At 34.8% G+C, this 19674-nt stretch overlaps 3 protein-coding genes across 9 annotated transcripts; all 3 read right to left on the reverse strand.

Annotated features, from left to right (window-relative positions):
• Positions 1 to 3184: 3184 nt before the first annotated feature.
• Positions 3185 to 7189, reverse strand: mgmt (O-6-methylguanine-DNA methyltransferase). 7 transcript variants are annotated; one of them, XM_051132683.1, is made up of 5 exons: positions 7100 to 7185; positions 6767 to 6903; positions 4860 to 4996; positions 4628 to 4767; positions 3185 to 3791 (listed from the first exon to the last, which is right to left on the reverse strand). In XM_051132683.1, exons 2-5 carry the CDS (start codon positions 6895 to 6897, stop codon positions 3636 to 3638), a joined length of 564 nt encoding a protein of 187 aa, XP_050988640.1. In that variant the 5' UTR covers positions 6898 to 6903; positions 7100 to 7185; the 3' UTR covers positions 3185 to 3635. The 7 variants fall into 7 exon arrangements, with proteins under 7 accessions (XP_050988640.1, XP_050988641.1, XP_050988642.1 ...); XM_051132684.1 differs by having other exon boundaries at positions 6767 to 6924; positions 7104 to 7177; XM_051132685.1 differs by having other exon boundaries at positions 6767 to 6924; positions 7100 to 7175.
• Positions 7190 to 8143: 954 nt separating this feature from the next.
• ebf3b (EBF transcription factor 3b) lies at positions 8144 to 14297 on the reverse strand. Its single transcript, XM_051133619.1, has 16 exons — positions 14130 to 14297; positions 13634 to 13790; positions 13465 to 13528; positions 13300 to 13355; positions 12996 to 13069; positions 12743 to 12811; positions 12357 to 12438; positions 11991 to 12108; positions 11653 to 11786; positions 10709 to 10835; positions 10008 to 10096; positions 9736 to 9801; positions 9466 to 9619; positions 9122 to 9391; positions 8414 to 8493; positions 8144 to 8241 (listed from the first exon to the last, which is right to left on the reverse strand). Exons 1-16 carry the CDS (start codon positions 14216 to 14218, stop codon positions 8227 to 8229), a joined length of 1644 nt encoding a protein of 547 aa, XP_050989576.1. The 5' UTR covers positions 14219 to 14297; the 3' UTR covers positions 8144 to 8226.
• A 2191-nt stretch (positions 14298 to 16488) lies between these two features.
• bnip4 (BCL2 interacting protein 4) lies at positions 16489 to 19151 on the reverse strand. The gene is made up of 5 exons (XM_051132533.1): positions 18945 to 19151; positions 18303 to 18450; positions 18131 to 18197; positions 17133 to 17362; positions 16489 to 17042 (listed from the first exon to the last, which is right to left on the reverse strand). The coding sequence occupies exons 1-5, from the start codon at positions 18985 to 18987 to the stop codon at positions 16997 to 16999; spliced, it is 534 nt and encodes a 177-aa protein (XP_050988490.1). The 5' UTR covers positions 18988 to 19151; the 3' UTR covers positions 16489 to 16996.
• Positions 19152 to 19674: the final 523 nt, after the last annotated feature.

Below are 19674 nucleotides of genomic sequence, written 5' to 3' on the forward strand. Positions count from 1 at the left end.
GCTTACACCTTTGATACTGATGACTTACACATAGTTCACAAAATGAAGGAAATTCAGAAAGCTGTTTTTATATAAGTGAAATGCAAGTGTCAGAGGTTCATCTGGGATTGCATGGTGTGAACTGCACACCGTTGTGACACATTAATCATATTTAAGTGCTTAGACATTATCATCTCTGAAACTGACGGTTAATGCAGCTCTTACATCTAAAACGTGTGACAGATACAAACTGAAAATCATCTTGGAAAGACTCGTTTCTTAAAGGTGAGGGTTTAGTGGTTAGCAAAAACCTGCTTCTAAAATCAGAACAGTTTCCTAAAGTAACCCATAACCCATGTATACAAATGATTTGTTCTGACACATTACATGCTTTGAAGATTACAACAGCAGCATGGGGCTAATGCAGCATAGGGATAATATTGTAAATCACCATCATTCTGTCAATCCAAAGAGAATCTTTACTCTTTAATCATAGTTTATTATCATTCAAAGCCACTTTGATCACGTCTTATCCTGACAAATGATTTACAGTAGATTAATTACACGGATACTTTCCCTGGATCATGTACCTTGTTGAAGTGTATAGTGGTAATAAAGTGTTAAATCTAAATGTTAAATCTTATACCTTACATGGATTTAACATTTATAACTCATTTGTTTGTATATGTTGTCTTATCCTCAGCAGATTAGTTTCCCACCTCAGCTGACATCTCAAAAGAACATCAACCAATATCACTTTCTGTGTTTCAAGCAGTTTTCTCTAACTGCTGTTAAACTGTGAAAAAGTGCATCAAACTATGATGTTCCAGAAGGAAACACAATGCATTAAGAGCTGGAGGGTGAAAACTTTTTGAATGTGAAGATCAGAGTAAAATTAAATTATTTTGTCTTCTGGGAAACATGTAAGTAGCTTCTGAAGGGCAGTACTAAATGAAAAAAAAGATATTTAGGCAAAATAAGAAAAATGTACACATCTTTATTCTGTTCAAAAGTTTATACCCCTGGCTCTTCTGAAGCATCAGTGAGGGTTTGAAACTTCTGTAATAATTTCATACGAGTCCCTCAGTTGTCCTCAGTGTGCAAAGACGGATCTCAGAATCATACAGTCCTTGCTGGAAAGGGTTCAAATACACACACACACACACACACAAAAAACCCAAAGCAATCTGAAGGATTTTTCTAAAGAACAGCGGGCAGTTTAACTGTTCAGGACAAACAAGGGACTCATGAACAACTATCACTAATAATAAAAAAAACACAGCTGTGGATCATTCAGGTAACAACACAGTATTAGGAATCAAGTGAATGTAAACTTTTGAATGGCCTCATTTTTATAAATTCAGCTTTTCTCTTGTGGACTATATATACACCTTTCATGTGAAATATCTTATTTAGGTCAGAACTAAATAAAAAATAACATGCATTTTGTATGATCCCTCTTATTTTGGTAATAATTAATGGTAATAATGAACATTTTGCAGATTCTGCAATGTATATGTTAACTTCTGACCTCAACTGTATATATACAGGGGTTGGACAGTGAAACTGAAACACCTGGGTTTAGACCACAATTAGTATGCCGTTTGGCCTCCTTTTGCAGCCAATACAGCATTATTTAATCTTGGGAATGACAAATACAAGTCCTGCACAGTAGCCAGAAGGATTTTGAGCCATTCCTTTCGCAGAACAGTGGCCAAGTCACTATGTGATGTTGGTGTATGAAAACATTTCCTGACTCGCTCCTCCAAAACACCCCAAAGTGGCTCAATAATATTCAGATCTGGTGACTGTGCAGGCCATGGGAGATGTTTAACTTTACTTTCATGTTCATCAAATCACTCTTGTCACCAGTCTTGCTGTGTGTATTGGTGCATTATAATCCTAATACACGGCACCACCTTCAGGGTACAATGTTTGAGCTATTGGGTGCACATAGTCAACCTTCACACTCTGCTCTTATTGGTGGAATGTGCGATCAGTAAAGACTGGCCACCAGGCTGCATAAATATAGCCATGAAACCTCCAACACTATATTGGCCAGTGTTTCAGTTTCATTGTCCAACCCCTGTATTATTTACTGAAAAACAAAAAGATTATTTATTGAAGTGTCAGTCCTTAGTGTATCCTTTTTTGTGGAAAGTATCACAGGAACTGGATACAAGCCTATACAGTTATAACAGCAGCTCCCACACTCCACTGAATTATTTGAAATTACAGGGAGGGTTTGCGTTCACTGAGCATGATCCTACTGTTTTATTCTGTCAGGCACAAATTGCTCTTTTGTAAGGTGGCATGATAGCGCATGTGAAGCCTTAGTGAGAGATCAGCACTGCCTGAGGCGGTGGAAGCAGCGCATGTCACATGTGATCAAACACAATAGAAGGCAGTATCACACCACTGACTGTGGAGATCTCCCCAGGGATGCTCCTCCTTCATCCTCCCATTAAAGTGATCTGACATCCACAGGCACTTGATATTGCAAGTGGAAGTGTTTGTATGGCAGCTAAATGGTGATTCTCAGACCATTACACCAAAAAATCTCTGATATTTGTGCTCAAGACAATAACTGGGTTTGCATTATGTTAGACACATTATGGGGAAGCACACATTGTGTCGGACGATGCATCCATTTATCAGGTTTTTTTTTTACAAAATATACACTATTGTTCAAAAGTTCGGAACAATTCAGATTTATTTATTTTATTATTATTAGTTTTTTTCTAGAGGAGTAACTTATGATCAAGTGCAAGGAAGCACTTATTTAAATTTTTATTGATCCTTTATATGAAAAACATAAATATAACTATTTACATAGCATGCAAAAATAAACAATATAGCAATTTAAAAAAACATAAAGAACAAAAAAACTATTTTCTATTTATTTATTTATTTAATTAATTCCTGTGATGGTAAAGCTAATTTTTCAGCAGGCATTTTCCAGTCACATGATTCTATAGAAATCATTTAAATATGCTGATTTGGTGCTCAATTATTAATAATGGTTCTGGTTACAAATGTTGAAAACGGTTTTTGTTTAATATTTTTGTGGATATCATGTTAATACATGTTTTTCTTTAGTGAGCAAAAGAGGCTTCCTTCAAAAACATAAAAAAATCTTAATTATTCCAAACTTTGACTTCTAGTGTAGACTATAGATCCACCATTAACAAACATCTGATTTGCTTTAGAGAGCTGTTTATTTGCTTAAAACATTTCTTATATGCACTCTACAATGAGATATGAAATATAAAAATACAAAACAACTTTCTGCAAAAATATCAAAATAACTATCTAAAAAAAAGACAATTTCTTTCAAATATTTCTCCATAATCCTTTGGATTAAACAGTGTATTTATAAGTAAACGATTTTTCAAATCACATTTTGACAATGTCAATGTAACTCTACAACTATTCAAACCACCTGCTTAATTCTAACATATTTCTAACATATTCCTACAAGATTTACAAATACAGACATATAGTTATATATGAATTATAACAAATATTTTGTTTGCCAAATATTCTGTTTGCCAAAGCTGAATATAATTTGTCCAATCAATCGGAAATCAGAAAATATAATAAACAAAAAGCTTGTGAATGAACTGAAAAGCAGTGTGAAGTGGTTTGGGGGTCCATCAGATGGATTTTTCACTCTTTGATGCATTGAGCTCCAATACTTTTTTCTCATGAGTGAGCAACCAAACTTTAATATCATCTCCCTTTCCTCCCATATATGAACCACTGTCCCCTGAACTACGCAGCACCCGGTGGCACGGCACTATCAGGGGAATCTGAGAGAACAGCACAGACAAATTCTGCATTATATGAGAAAAGAACTTTACATTCATACAGGGTTTCAAATGCTCACTGTTGCATTAGCAGCAAACCCAATGCAATCACAGAGCCGGGGGGGTGAAAACTTTTTGAATTTGAAGATCAGGGTAAATTTAACTTATTTTGTCTTCTGGGAAACATCTAAGTATCTTCTGTAGCTTCTGAAGGGCAGTACTAAATAGAAAAAAAAAATATTTAGGCAAAATAAGAAAAATGTAGACATCTTCATTCTGTTCAAAAGTTTTCACCCCCTGGCTCTTAATGCATTGTTTTTTCTTCTGGAGCATCAGTGAGCGTTTGAACCTTCTGTAATAGTTGCATATGAGTCCCTCATTTGTCCTCAGTGTGAAAAGACTGATCTCAAAATCATACAGTCATTGTTGGAAAGGGTTCAAATACACAAAAATGCTGAAAAACCTTTCTGAAGGACAGCGGGCAGTTTATCTGTTCAGGACAAAGAAGGGACTCATGAACAACTATCACTCAAAAAAAAAAAACAGTTGTGGATCATTCAGGTGCAACACGGTGTTAAGACTCAAGCGTATGTAAACTTTTGAACAGGGTAATTTTTTATAAATTCAACTATTATTTTCTCTTGTTGGCTTTATGTCATTTATGTGAAATATCTTATTCAGGTCAGTACTAAATAAAAAATAACATGCATTTTGTATGACCCCTCTTATTTTGGGAAAATAATTAACATTTTACAGATTCTGCAAGGTGTATGTAAACTTTTGACCTCAACTATACCTCAAGATAAATAAATCTGTCATGACCATTGCAACAAACTCACCGGGTTATTCCTCATGGCTGAACCCACGGCTCGCACAGCTTTTGGATTCCCAGTCATTTCGGCAAGCTGCTTGTAGGAGACCGTTTTACCGAGTTCCACTTCCTTAAACAGAGTCCACAGCACATGTGCTGTAAAAGAGTCTAAGAGGGAGGAAAATAGGCAGTTAAAGTCCTACTTTAAATACTTTAAATGAACTACAGGTGTAGTGGAGTAGTGTGTGTATGTGACTAACCACTTTGCAATAGCGGATGGTGGAAGGAAGGGAAAGGAAGTGCACTGACAGACTCAGGTTTCATGAAGTAGCACTGAAGCCAGTCAACACAGCGCTGTAACTCAGGACTCATTTCTGACTTGCCAACAGGCTGTACACTACAACAGGATACACATTAAAAGGAAAATTTGTACTCATCGTCAGGCCATTCAGGGCGTATATGAATTTGCTTCTTCATCAAAGCAGATTTGGGGAAATGCAGCTTTACTCTTTAATCACTTGCTCACAAATCGATCATGCAGTGAATGGATGCCTTCAAAATGAGAGTTCAAAACAGCTGATAAAACATAATCCACAAGACTAAAGTTCATCAGTATGTCTTGCGAAGATGAATTCTGTTTGTAATAAACAAATCTATCAGATGTGTACTTCAAAACGTTGCTTCTGACGAAAAATTTGTTTTCTATCCATAAAGTTGCCTTCTCCAGCGGAAAAAACTCGTCTGGCCTGAATCAGGAGAGAGATATTACCAGATTCTCATTTTTGACGGCACCCATTCAGTCTAGAGAACCAGCAGGTGATGCTTCGGGCAATTCGAAACAGTGAATCGTTTTGCGAAACAAATGGTTCACTTGATTCGGAATTTTGAATAGCTTTGTTAGTTTCCCCCACCACCAGTGTTGGGGGTAACGCATTACAAGTAACGCGAGTTACGTAATAATATTACTATTTCAAGTAACTAGTAAAGTAATGCATTACTAACGCATTACTTTTGAATTTCTACTTTTTCAAATAAGTAATGCCAGTTACTTTTTTCCCTATTTATTGATTGACAAGTCTCCAGTTGGGAAATTGGGAGTAAACATAATGTTACTGTATTCTAGACTAAATGTGAACATGCATTAATTCATCTCACTCACAAAAAACAGATTCAGTATTCCCCAAAATGAATAAAAACAGTGAAATGCAAACTCAGAATATGACGCAACCCTGCAGTAATTAAATATGTTAAATAAAACAAATATACTTTATGTATTTAATCCCATTTTATTAACGAGTGTCTTTGCTGCTGACCTTCGATGATGCAATTCAACCATACTAATAAACAAAAATTACTTTAGATAAACATTTGTGACCCTGGATCACAAAACCAGTCATAAGGGTTGTTTTTTTAAAATTGAGATTTATACATCATATAAAAGCTGAATAAATTTTCCATTGATGTATAGTTGTTAGGATAGGACAATATTTGGCCGAGATACAACTATTTAAAAATCAGGAATCTGAGGGTGCAAAAAAATCTAAATATTGAGAAAATTGCCTTTAAAGTTCTTTAAATAATGTTCTTAACAATGTATATGACTAATCAAAAATTAAGTTTTCATACATTTACAGTAAGAATTTTACAAAATATCTTTATGGAACATGATCTTTACTTAATTTCCTAATGATTTTTGCCATAAAAAAAAATATATAATTTTGACCCATACAATGTTTTTTTTGGCTATTGCTACAAATAAACCCCAGCGACTTAAGACTGGTTTTGTGGTCCAGGGTCACATTTGTGGTTCATTTTTTTATAGCTGAAGAGTGATCTCCTGCATAAATGTACTTTTCTTTCAGGTGAATTCATTTCACTTTTGGTGTAAAAGGGCTTTTACATTAGAACTGTTTTATATTAAAAACAAAGAAGCAAGCGTTGCCCAGATTTAAAAAGTAACGCAAAAGTAACGTAACATTACTTTCCATAGAAAGTAACTAAGTAACATAATTAGTTACTTTTTCAGGGAGTAACGCAAAATTGTAATGCATTACTTTTAAAAGTAACACTGCCCACCACTAGTAATAGCATTACTGTTTATGTGTGGTTTACATGTTATGACGACTGGCTGATGTCTGACAGTTCGTGTCATGTTTGTGAAAGTTACCTCTCCTCCTTGTCTGTTCCCAGTTTTATATTAATGGTATGAACTCCTTTCTCACAGCCTTTCAGCAGGATTTCTCCTACTGGCGAGCAGAGAGTCACATCCCGCAGCACACAAGAACCGCTGTCAGACATCACAAACTACACATAGCAAGCAATCTGCTGTCAAAACACATGCAATATATACTAAAGTCACGTGTAACAAAAACTCGCAAGCACACAAGCACATCATAGTTACATTTTCACACAGAAGTAAATGTCATGGTTATTTAGGTATCCTCGACAGTTAATGCAAGCTGACATTCTTTCTATTACCGCTGTCTATAATAGATATTACCTACAGAATTACAACGAATAATGAACTCCAGGGACTTTATAAGTGTCTTTGGAACATGACTGAACATTTCACTTCCTGCTTAGAAAACGTGGTAAACGATAGCAGGACACTGGACCAATCAGAGAACAGCATGTTTGCGCTCAGCTCTTTGATTGGACAATTTCGCTCTCAATCTGCTTCACGTATTTAGATTAGCAAATCCCGATAAGAGAAAAATATACTTAATTCACACATTAATTCATTAAAATAAGACAACAACTATACTTGTACACTCATTCATGTGCACGAAAAGACAAATAACATTGGTACGGTGTTGTGAAGGGTTTTTAATTTCTGTTTGAGTGTGCAGCCTTCTCTTTTATAGACAGGGAGGACTCATGCCGCTCAGATTTATGAGAGAAAAACTCCATGTTCAGCATTTGGGTTTATTTTTTGATGCCTCCTCCTTATAGTAAAACTTTATGGTTTGAAAGAGCTAATCTGAGAATTCACTGAAGGATCTTAAAGAACACAAGCAGAGCTGCCTCCCCTGAGATAAGAGCAATTCTCAACCTATATGAGAATTTAATGAGACATAAAGGATAGACTGTATAGACATGTGCCATGTGAAACCTAATCTTTGTTAGAAAACCATTGCCATTGTCACCAGTTAGTCTAGTATCAATATATTCCCAATGTTTTAATGTAAAAGCTAGGTTTAACTGTAGAAAAATGTCATTGAAGACTGGATTGACGGCTGCGGAAAATTCAGCTTTGCCATCACAGGAATAAATTAAAATTTAAAACATATTACAACAGAAAATGTTTGATTATTATTATTATTATATTTTTACATTATATTAAATAAATGCAGCCTTGGTGAGCATAAGAGAAAATCTTACTAACCCCAAACTTTTAAACGGCAGAGCAAATGTAAACATTTCTAGTGCTCAGGACAAATTAGGTATTAAGTAGACAATCAGAACTCAGCGAAATGACACAAAAACACAGTTAGCATTCATAGGTATAATTATATTTAATGGCTTGGGCACAGAACACAAATACACAGATGTTTTCATTTCCTGTCCACGAAGAGTACTTCTGAATGGAGTTTGTCATTTGTCCATGTAAGAGTGTGACTGGTGTCACTAGTCCATGCAAGGCTGTAAAATACAAACAGAGAATAGACATGAGCGTGTCAAATGTGCAGACCCTACAAATTTTCATGTGTGCATACACCGTCATACTCCCTAAAGTAGTGTATATACATATTGCTGATGTACAGATATACTTTTTTGCAATAAAAAGGGACAATTTAGAAGTAGATGTTCTCACCGTGCAAATGGGAAGACTTGAAGCTTGTGCTGGTGAGGACTGCAGCTTTAGAACTGGAGCAAATGCACTTTTTTGCTTCACTATAGAAACACATGAAGAAGACAGAAGACAAGGAAGGTTTAAATGGATATCTGAAACTGCCAACATACATATTTGTCTCCAGGAAGTGTGTGAATAATTGATTATGATCATTATGCAATCTAACCCTGATTCAGTTTGATAATATGATTTATATGTTATGTGTACAGAAATAAACATAAATGTATCCATAGCATAACATGGATTTTTACAACTGAAAATCATTTAAAAAAATTAGTGTAAGTATAATTGAACCAATTATAATTGCTAATTAATTTCTGGGTTGTGCACTATTCATAATTTTAATTGCAAGGAATCAGAATTAAAATGAACTGAAATTCAAAGAAATATATACATTACCAGTCAAAAAAATGTGTTTTTTTTTTCTTCTGCTAACCAAGCCTGCATTTATTTGATTCAAAATACAACAAAAGCTTTTTATTGTACTTTGGATCACATAAATGCAGGCAAGGTGAGCAGAAGAGACTTCATTTAAAAACATTAAAAATCTTACTGTTCAAAAACTTTTGACTGGTAGTGTAACGCAACTGTAAAAAAAAAAAAAAAAAAAAAAGGTTAAAAAGTTTCAAGGTTTAACAGTTAAAGACAGAAAGAAAGATGTGCTCTTACCAATGTAGTGTTGTGCATCTGCTGTGGCATTGTCTAAGAATGGCTGTGTGGCAGCCACTGAGAAGTTTGACACAGAAGGGTGTTCTTGTGTTTGTGTGAGCCCAGCCATGGACGGGTGTGTATTTGAGTGTGTGTGTCTTGGCATGCTGGAGTGTGAATGTGAATGTGTGTGTCTGTTCATGCATGTGTTGGTATTATTGAATTCAGAGGATGTGCTTCCTGCAGTGAAGCCACTGTTTGAACTCCGACTGAAACCCACTGAAAGAGACACTGAGAGACATTCATTTATTAACATGCTGTTGTGAGGCATACGTACCATACTCACATGCATACATACTGCATACCTCTTTCTACATCCTGTGAAACTTCTGTGTTCACAGGTAACTGCGCATCAAAGGAGTTTACACCCACCGTTCCATGTGAATTTGTGTGGGATGGGTTTCGTGGGATGGTGTGGAGTACTTCTGCTATATCAGATGCACACTTAAGAATCATCTCCTATTGTCAGACAAATAAAAAAGCACAGAAATGATATCACTTTTCACACTTTTGGTACTGTATACTGGGATAGAAAACCTGAGTAAAAAAAATGTTATCTTAAATGTTATGTTGACCTGGTTGTTGTGAGGCATTCCATAAAATGTCTCTAACAGATCAGCGGCTCTCTTCAGTAAGACCTCCTGTCAATCAAAAATCATTTTTAATAGTATTTCCAAGTGTCAAATTAAATGAGGAGCACAGAAAAAAAAATCCCCTTTGGGAGAGTTAAATCTATTAGACACTTAAAAATGAATAAAAAATTTTAAACAGAATCTAGAACAATTAAAATGGACAACACAGAACTTTTGAAGAAATCAACTCAGTCAGCTCAGCATTTCTGGCTCACTTTTGGTAGTCTTTCCATATCGCCTGGATGATGAGGAATGACCTTCTGCAGCCGCTGGAACCCGTAGTCAATGGTTGGTTCATTTAAAGCTTAAACAGAGAAACATTGTTCAGAGTTAAACTCTAATATGTCAGCCAGCAACAAAACAAATGTGACCCTGGACCACAAAACCAGTCAAAAGGGGCAATTTTTTGAAATTGATTTATGAAAGCTAAATAAATAAGCTTTTGGTTTGCTAGAATAGCCAATTTAGCCAAGATATTAGAAAATCTGGAATCTGAGGGTGCAAAAAAATCAAAATATTGAGAAAATTGGCTTTAAAGTTGTCCAAATTAAGTTCTTAGCAATGCTAAGATATATTTACGATAGGAAATGTACAAAATATCTTCAGGGAACATGAGCTTTACTTCATATCCTAATGATTTTTGGCATAAAAGAAAAATAAATAATTTTGACCCATACAATGTATTGTTGGCTATTACTACAAATATACCCGTGCTACTTATGACTGGTTTTGTTGTCCAGGGTCACAAATGAGATTGTTTGAGCTTCCAAAAAGGCAAAATATAACAGAAAACAATACAATAAACTGCGCTTTTGGATATTCTTAAAAAAGGAAAAAATATTCTATGGTAACTGTGTTAACTATAACTAGGTTTACAGTAAGTTTTCGATTTTTTTCCGAACTCTATAATTCTTACCAGTGTAGATAAAGCGTCCTGGAGGTCCCTTGCAGAACTGTTTGGATTTGTAGGACAATGTAACTTCGACAACGCCAGGGATGTGACGAGGTGGAGTCTGCACACGAATTGCATGTGGTGTGATCACCTATAACAAAAATGAAAAAGTCACCACACAAAGTAGAAATCCAGACTTTAGTATCACCTGCTGATCTCCTTCTGTGCAGGGACATTTCATGTACATCATGATTTGAAAATATGAAACCAAAATAACTGAAGGCAAATTTACTGGAAACAATGTATTTTACACCTTCCAAAATTTGCAAAGCTCTGTGGGAAATCTGTGGTGAAGGATGTACAAAAAATGAACAAATGGAACAAGGAAGCTAAAAATAAAACAAAAACAGTCATTTATAGTTGAGGTCAAAAGTTTACAAACACCTTGCAGGGATCATACAAAATGCATGTTATTTTTTATTTAGTACTGACCTGAATAAGAAATTTCACATGTTCTCATGTTTACATATAGTCCATGAGAGAAAATAATAACTGAATTTATCAAAATTACCCTGTTCAAAAGTTTACATACACTTGATTCTCAATAATGTGTTGTTACCTGAATGATCCACAGCTGTTTTTTTTGTTTAGTGATAGTTGTTCATGAGTCCCTTGTTGGTCCAGAACAGTTAAACTGCCCGCTGTTCTTCAGAAAAAAAGAAAAACCTTCAGGTCCCACAAATTCTTTGGTTTATGAGCATTTTTGTGTATTTGAACCCTTTCCAACAATAACTGTATGATTTTGAGATCTGCCTTTTCACACTGAGGACAACTGACAACTGCAACTATTACAAAAGTTTCAAATGGAAAAATGATTCATCAAAAGGAAAAATGATTCATTAAGAGCCAGGGGTATAAACTTTTGACCTCAACTTTATATAGCAATAGAGATTAAGACTGTTACACACCTCACTCCAGACCACCACTGTTCCGAAAACCACCTGTAGACCATCAAAAAAACGATCTCCAATAATAATCACCGAGGCCCCACCTGATGTCCAACCTTCACTCGGACTGATGGCCTTAATGCAGGGGATCTCAGCTGAATTAACACAATACACTGAATAAGGGTATTGCACTACTACTGTATATTTACCTACAAACAAATACCTATATTTACCTATAAACAAACAGTCAGTAACCACACTGATTTGTATTGCATAGTTGTGTTTGTGTTTGTGTTTGATTTTGAAATGAATCATTAGTAATCATAGAATTATTAGAACAATGTTTGTAATTACTGTACCTTCAATCAGCTCAAATCTTCTTGGTCTTCTGCCATGCTTTGAATTGTTATGGACAAATATGCTATCTGAAATGGCTAGAACGTGGCCCTTAACAGAGGCAGTGGTAGAGACCAGCACCTGCAACACACAGGACATTTCACTACTAGTGTAGTACAGGAAATGTCGGGAGCGAAAGGACATGGCACGACGATTATTAGAAACAGTACATGAACTGAATGAATTAAGTAATAGGCAAGTAATAGTGTTATCTACATTTATAGTTTTTACGATTGCACTTCTAAAGTGTAATTCAAGACTATAAGGGACAGGCTTTTACATTAAATATTTTACGCTGATTAATATACAGTATGAAGTTGTGTGTGTACCTGGAAACGACGTGTGTCTCGTGGGTTCCCTGCATTCTTCAGGCAATTTTGATTGCATTTGAGAAAAAATTTTAGGAAGAACCTAAGCATGCAATAAAACAAAACATGCAAACATGTCAAGTTATCTATGGATCAGGGAATAGAGAAAAGGAGCCACTGAGAAAACGATGCAGGAAGATGAAAATATTAGAAACTTGACTTGAGGTGAAAGAGTTTGTCTGTTTGATTTTATCCTTAAAGCTGACAAATCCCAATTTCTGTAAGCAATAGCTTTATAGGTAATAATAACAAACATTTTCTTGTCTTATTAGTGCTTACACATATTATAGTACATACATTTCTTTTCATTCATTTGTAATCTTACAGAATGCAGATGATTGTCCTACCGTTCAATAATGACGGGGTCTGATGGTGTTTCGTTCCTGTTTCCACAACTTTTCTTATCACAACATCGGCTGAAAATTCACATATACAGATTAAAACAATTATCACTGCATCAACTGTAAAAAAATTAACCTGCATATTATAATTATAGCAAAAAAACACTAATTTTTAAGACTATTTTATGACTATGTGCATTTGTTTGCATGAGACTGCATACGTTAATTGTGTGCTTTAGTGCCACTTGACACAAGTTACCTGCACATTATCTCATGGGTGAGAAGAACACGACACATTTCAGGGTTTTTATCTTGACCTTCAAACACAATTGCCTGAGAGAGTAAAATATGAATATAAATGTATCATGTCAATATTAACGTGTAAATATAATCTGAGCTCTATACATAACACACCCTACATATAAAATGTGTACATAATATATATTGCATATCAGTTATATATCATTTGCATTATCACTTCAGAATAACGCTTACGTTTTTTTAAACATTTAGTCTTAACTTTGTGCTAAGACATTGCAAATAATATTAATAAATTGTTTTACCTGTTTGGTCACAGAGTCTATCAAACGGATGTATAGATCTTGCTCTGCTCTGACACCTAAAAGACAAAAAATTACTAACACAGCAACAATACTGAACATCTCAAATGAAGTGTATGTCTTCAGGTAGGCTATTCTAAAGCAGTAAACACTTTATATAATACTCACCATTGTTGTAGAGTAACTGCAGTTTGTAATGGATTCCATTGTTTGTTTTTTCACTTACTGGCTCCTAAATCAAACAGATGAATAAATAAATATATGGTTTGTCGTATATGGCATCATAACTTCTAATCAAACAAATCCAGTGTTTCATATATTCCACATTTCTCCTCACCTTCTCCTTTTCAACAAAGTCCACAAACGCAGTATGCTCTATCTCCACAGACTGACCTTGACTATCATATAAAGCCAACACAAAGTGAAAGAAGTTTGACTTGCGCAGGTTGGCGGGCGGATGTTTCTCAAAGTGTGCCCGGGCAAGACCAACACCTCTGTCAGAAACAGAGAAAATAGTTATTTGCAGTGTTAAAACAATATTTTTTCACATATGTCAGCTTCCTGACATTAACACAAGTTCTATATATAATAGCATATTGTACTTTATATAATAAGTAATATAGTCCTAGTAATACTAGTATACTACTATAATACTAGTAATAGAATTCCACCTCAATACCAGTAAATAAGCTTATTCAAATCTTTCCATAAGGATGCTTACATACATAAAACAAATGCTGTAGTCTTGCTTTCTCCATCTTACACATTAACACGCATACAAAATACATATAAGGAATAAGAAATGGAGAATATGATGGAATGCATCTGTTTACCTCTGAGCAGAAAGGTTCGCCTCTGTCAGTCCAGCTGAGTGGAGCCAGGGGCGAGCTGACCCCAGAGCTGCCCTGACCTCCTGCTTCATGACTCCCGCGCTGCCTCTCAGTCCACAGGGATGCTAGAGAACAGCTGACAATAAAGTTCCCTCTCCCCCAGGACTGCAGTCTAACAAACCGCGTGAGAATATTGGTTAGGTGTAATAATATGTTGTATGGGCGTGGCTGTGATGCTCAGGGACGTAAAACAGCCAGAATCACGCTGTAAGAACTTTGAAAGTTGGAACCGCGCTCCGCATCCCTTCCAAGATGACGCGGGATGACATCAAGTGCTTTCATACTGCATTAAGCACCTGCTGCTGATGGCCATGGATGATTTTTTATTTTGCCTGTATGCCACTTTAAATTTAGCGCGGAATATGTTTATTTTTATCATAATTTAATTAACATTTTCAAGTAAACTTTTGACACAATTTATCACGTTAAAAAGTTATTGATCATATATAAAAATAGGTTAATTTTCCATTTGTTGTTTTTTCTGAGGTGTCTATATATATTTGTTACATTTGTTACATTTGTTTTTAATTAAATATTAATATCTTAATATTTAATTAAAAACATATATATATATATATATATATATATATATATATATATATATAAATATATTTATATATTAATATATGGGGGTAACGCATTACAAGTAACGCGATTTACGTAATATTATTACTTTTCCCAAGTAACTAGTAAAGTAACGCATTACTTTTTAATTGACAAGAAAATCTGAGTTACTTTTTTCGAATAAGTAACGCCAGTTACTTTCCCCCCATTTATTGATTAAAGGCTCTCCTTTCCCTATGTTGAGAGAAATTGGGAGTAAGAAGTTAGTTCTAGAATAAATGTGACCATGCATTAATTCATCTCACTCACAAAAAACAGATTCAGTATTCCTCAAAATGAATAAAAACGGTAAAATTCAACTCAGAATATGACGCATATACTGATAATTAAATATGTTAAATAATACAAATATCCTTTATGCATTTAATATAATTTTATCAGCTAATGTTTTTGCTGCCGACCTTTAGTGATCCAATTCAACCATACTAATAATCACTTACTTTTTGATTACTATAAGATAATCTAACATTTGTTTTCCTTTTTTATTGCTGAAGAGTTAACATTTTTTTCTTCTGGGTCTACTGTACAGACGTGAATTTACTTTTCTCAAAGCCTGAGGCTTTTGGTGTGAAAAGGCTTTTACATTTGCCAAACATAGAACTTTTTATATTAAAAACAAACAGCAAGCCCTGCCCAGATTTTAAAAGTAAAGCAAAAGTAGCGTAACGCATTACTTTACATAGTAAGTAACTAAGTAACGCAATTTGTTAGTTTTTAGGGAGTAACTCAATTTTGTAATGCATTACTTTTAAAAGTAACTTGTGCCAAAAACACTTTTGAACATCACAAGGTTAGTCAGTTTTTAATGCTGAACGGTGAATGATTTTTGTATGTGCGAAAAAAGTGCACAAACACCTGCAGGTTTTTTAGAAAATGTTCACACATTAGAAAGGCATTAATGAAACCTTCTGCTGTTCAAAATGTCAAATCATCAAGTCCTCAATTTCCTTTATTTCTCTTTTTTCCTCCTTCCCAAACTAACTCAATAACATGTAACCTATAGCAGTTATACATACAAATCCTGATCATATGTGCACAAAGGTTGAACCAAATAAATAGAGAAAAATAAATGAGAAAACATGAAAATAAAAGCAGTTTCACACAATATTCCAAAATGATTTAATACAATTTTGTTGTCATTTCCAAGTCCGTGCTGTTACTCATTCTGTACATGTAATTTGATATTAATATACGTCATAGCCGTGTTCGTTTATTATTAAGCATATTTTTTTCTTTAGGCACTAAACGTTTGTGTATTTTAGATAGCATTGCTATGCTGAATATGTAAATTTACACAGTTAAACAATGTCTGGAGTAGTTCATTCTCTGAGAAGAAAGAAAATACTGGCAGCCTATAACGAAATCGATGCTGCCATTAATCATATTGCCTAAAAATATATATAACTCTAATTCTGTTAGTTTGGTACGTTTTAAATAAAGCAGACCAAAAAGAAAAGTCCCAGAAAAATCGGATTACACCGCCACCTGCTGTCGTTAAAATGCCAGTACAAAATTTGAGACGGTTGCTTGAAAGTGTTTGCTTATTGCACCAGTGAGTACACCTGAAATCTCACTCAGCACTGATGAAAAATAAGTGTAGTATTTTTTTAATTAAATTAGATGGATGCAAAAAAAAAAAGTCTTTGTTTTTCCACAAAAATGAATCTGAAGACGACTATTTTTGGCAGCACAGTTTATTAGTTTTCCATAGCATGTCACATTAGAATAAATGCCAGAATATGTATTTATATGCCTCTGAATTTGCTGTCAAACATAGATTTGTTTCTTTCAAGAACAATGATTCAAAATTCAAAAAAGCAGGCCAGCTGAAGGACTACAATGTGACCTGGTCAGTAAAATGATCTTCATGCTCATGTCTTTAATGTAACAAACATTTTTAATCCAAGCAAAAAAAAGATGAAATCTATTACGCATATTTTCTGGTTAATCTACTCTGATGCCCATACAGAACTGGATTATTCTTTTTCAATTCTGTGCCAAAGTCCCACCAGGAGAACCAAAGAAAAAAATAATTCTGAGTTTCCATCTCCCATCATATTTTCACAGTGTCCTCTTACACAGTCCTGCATTTTTCCTGGAGGAAAACTAAAGGGTTCCAGGCTGTCAGGTTCTTTCTAGAGACACTAACACACCGCATATACACACACACACTCATGTGCTATGACTCAGATAACAGAGCACTTAGTAGAAAGGCGTCGTCCAATACAGATCCTGCAGAGAGAGAGATTAAAATAGTCAAACTGTGAACAAAAGAGTAGCAAACATAAAGTCAGACTTTGAAAAAGTGAAAAAGTTTCTCACCCCAACCCAAGCATAAGGATGTGTGTCAAAACTAGGGAGGGCAGCAGTAACTTCAGCAAGTTTGTGTTAATATCCTTGTCATTTTTGTCTGTGTTTTTGCTGCACATTCTGTTCCGTTTTGGCCGTTTAATAATAAATGCTGTGGGTGGTACATTCTCTGGTCGGCTGGACCAGTTGCAGATCCTTGCAACAGCTTCAGCTTCCTGTTTGCTTTCTGCTACAACTTCCCCCTGGAACAGAAAGAGCAAAGATTCCAAATAAAATCTAAAGTTTTAGCTATCTAAGATGTAGATAAGTTTGTTGAGATTTAGAGAAATTCAGCATTACATCATTTGCTGTCCAATTGATCCTTTGCAGTGAATGGGTGCCATCAAAATGAGAGTCCAAACAGCTAATAAAAACATCACAATAATCCACAAACAATTCACACAACTCCAGTCCATCAAATAATGTGTTGTGAAGTGAAAAGCTGTGTGTTTGTAAGAAACAAATCTATCACTAAGGCATTTTAACTTTAGTTGATCACTTCTGGCCAAAATATGACTCAATAATAACACTTCCTTCAGTGAAAACATCCATCCTCAGTTGCTCAAATGCATTGTCATATTTGTTTTCGACTGTTTTCGCTTGTAAACAGTGCTTAAATTACACATATGTTTCTCCTGATTCAGACAAGATTGATAGAGGACTCACTTTTAGTCGAGAGCAACGTTTCTTACAAACACACAGGCTTTTGCTCTACAAGATGTTAAACGATGGATTACTTGTGGATTATTGTGATGTTTTAATTATATATTTGATATTCTCATTCTGACAGCACCCATTCACTGTACAAGGTGTAATGCTAAATTTCTCCAAATGTGTTTCTGATGAAGAAAATACAATACAAAATACAATATTTGTACTACTTAAAACCATTGTTCCTTCCTATCAGTGTTGTGGAAAGGTATTTTTATTTTAATAAATGCAAGCCTATGCAAGAAAAACATTTTTTATACCTGTGCAATGATGTGTGTGCTGAAGGAGGCTGCACTAATGAGTGGAGGTGTCTGGACACGTCGAGGACTAGGAGAAAATAAATCACAACAGGCATTATGATTAGAATGATCATACTCTCCCTTGTAAATGTCACGTAGTACACGTAGATCTTTCAAAGCGGTTTGTACACACCTGCTACAGTGAGAACTTGTCCGTGAACTACTGCTAGATTCCCGTTGTGCTTCCAGAAGCATTTTTTCCAGGTCTGTGATATCAGACAGAGCTGGTGTGTCTTCATTATGTTCACTACATGAATCAAAGTGGAGCTCTACCCATGAGTCTGGTGGGGAAAGGTACATCAGAGTATTTATAAACGCAGTTTAAGACTGTTGTAAGTGGTGAATGCTTGATTTGGTCTTTCAGATAAAACCCTACAACATCCACAAAAGCTTTATTAAACTTGGTGTAACAGAATCTGAACCAAAAAAAGAGTCCAAACTATAAATAAGTAGATGTTAGTCTATTAATCATAAAATATTGCTTTTTTTTAAAAAATGGGTTCGTTATAAATGTCTCTTGTCCTTTAACAAATATTTGTACCAACAAAAATAGAACAAATGTTTGTTTTAGCAAACAATTTGTTGACTTGGCAGTACGACCAGATTTGAATACAAAGTTCTGCTTTGTAGAGATTTATAAAAAAGAAAACTTGGTGTACATTGGTATAAAAACCTAGGAATGTGAATAAATAGTTGATTGTTACTATTAATGCTCTTATTGTTTTCGTTAGTTGTCGACGTTATTTAATCGAGAAAAGCGGATTGTATAACTCACCGTGCAGACTTTCTTCCGGAGATATAAGTTTTTGCGTTGACATCGCTGTTCCTTGGAATATCAATTACTTTTACAAATGTACTACGTCCTAAATTTAGTTTGTTTGTAAACAAAAGACAAAAAACTAAATGTTGCTCGCCCTGAGAAACACACGGGACAATAATCGCACTCCTGGAAAACACTGACGAAATCTTTTGTTTACAGACAGATACTGAGCTCTTATTGGTCAGTCCGTGGACCAATCATCTCAACCTACGTCGATCGATAGAACTCTGGCGCGAACACGGAGCTCTAGAATGTGTTTTTGAATAATGATACATTACACTAAAAGACAATATAATATACTGATGTTGTTGTACTTTCTCCCTCTCAAGATTCAAGTGGCTTTATTGGCATATTAATAAAAATTCTGATAGTAATAATAACAATGAAAAGAAAAAATAGTACACAATGATCTCTGTTATTTAAATGTGTAGTATTGATGGTCAGATTACTCACATCTGTAGCGGAGGTGTGTTTGTTTTTGTGAGGTCAGTGTGATTTTCTAGTGTAGGTGTCTTGAGGAAGTGTGTGTCTTGAGATTTCATTTGCAAACAGACATTCACAACAATTTTAAATCGCTTTTGTTGGACTATAAAATATATATAATTGTAAAATATACACTGCCGTTCAAAAGTTTAGGGTCAGAAAGATTTTTAAAGAAGACTTTTCTGCGTTAATTTGATTAAAA

This window comes from Labeo rohita, chromosome 17, assembly GCF_022985175.1.
Source record: "Labeo rohita strain BAU-BD-2019 chromosome 17, IGBB_LRoh.1.0, whole genome shotgun sequence".
NCBI lineage: Eukaryota > Metazoa > Chordata > Actinopteri > Cypriniformes > Cyprinidae > Labeo > Labeo rohita.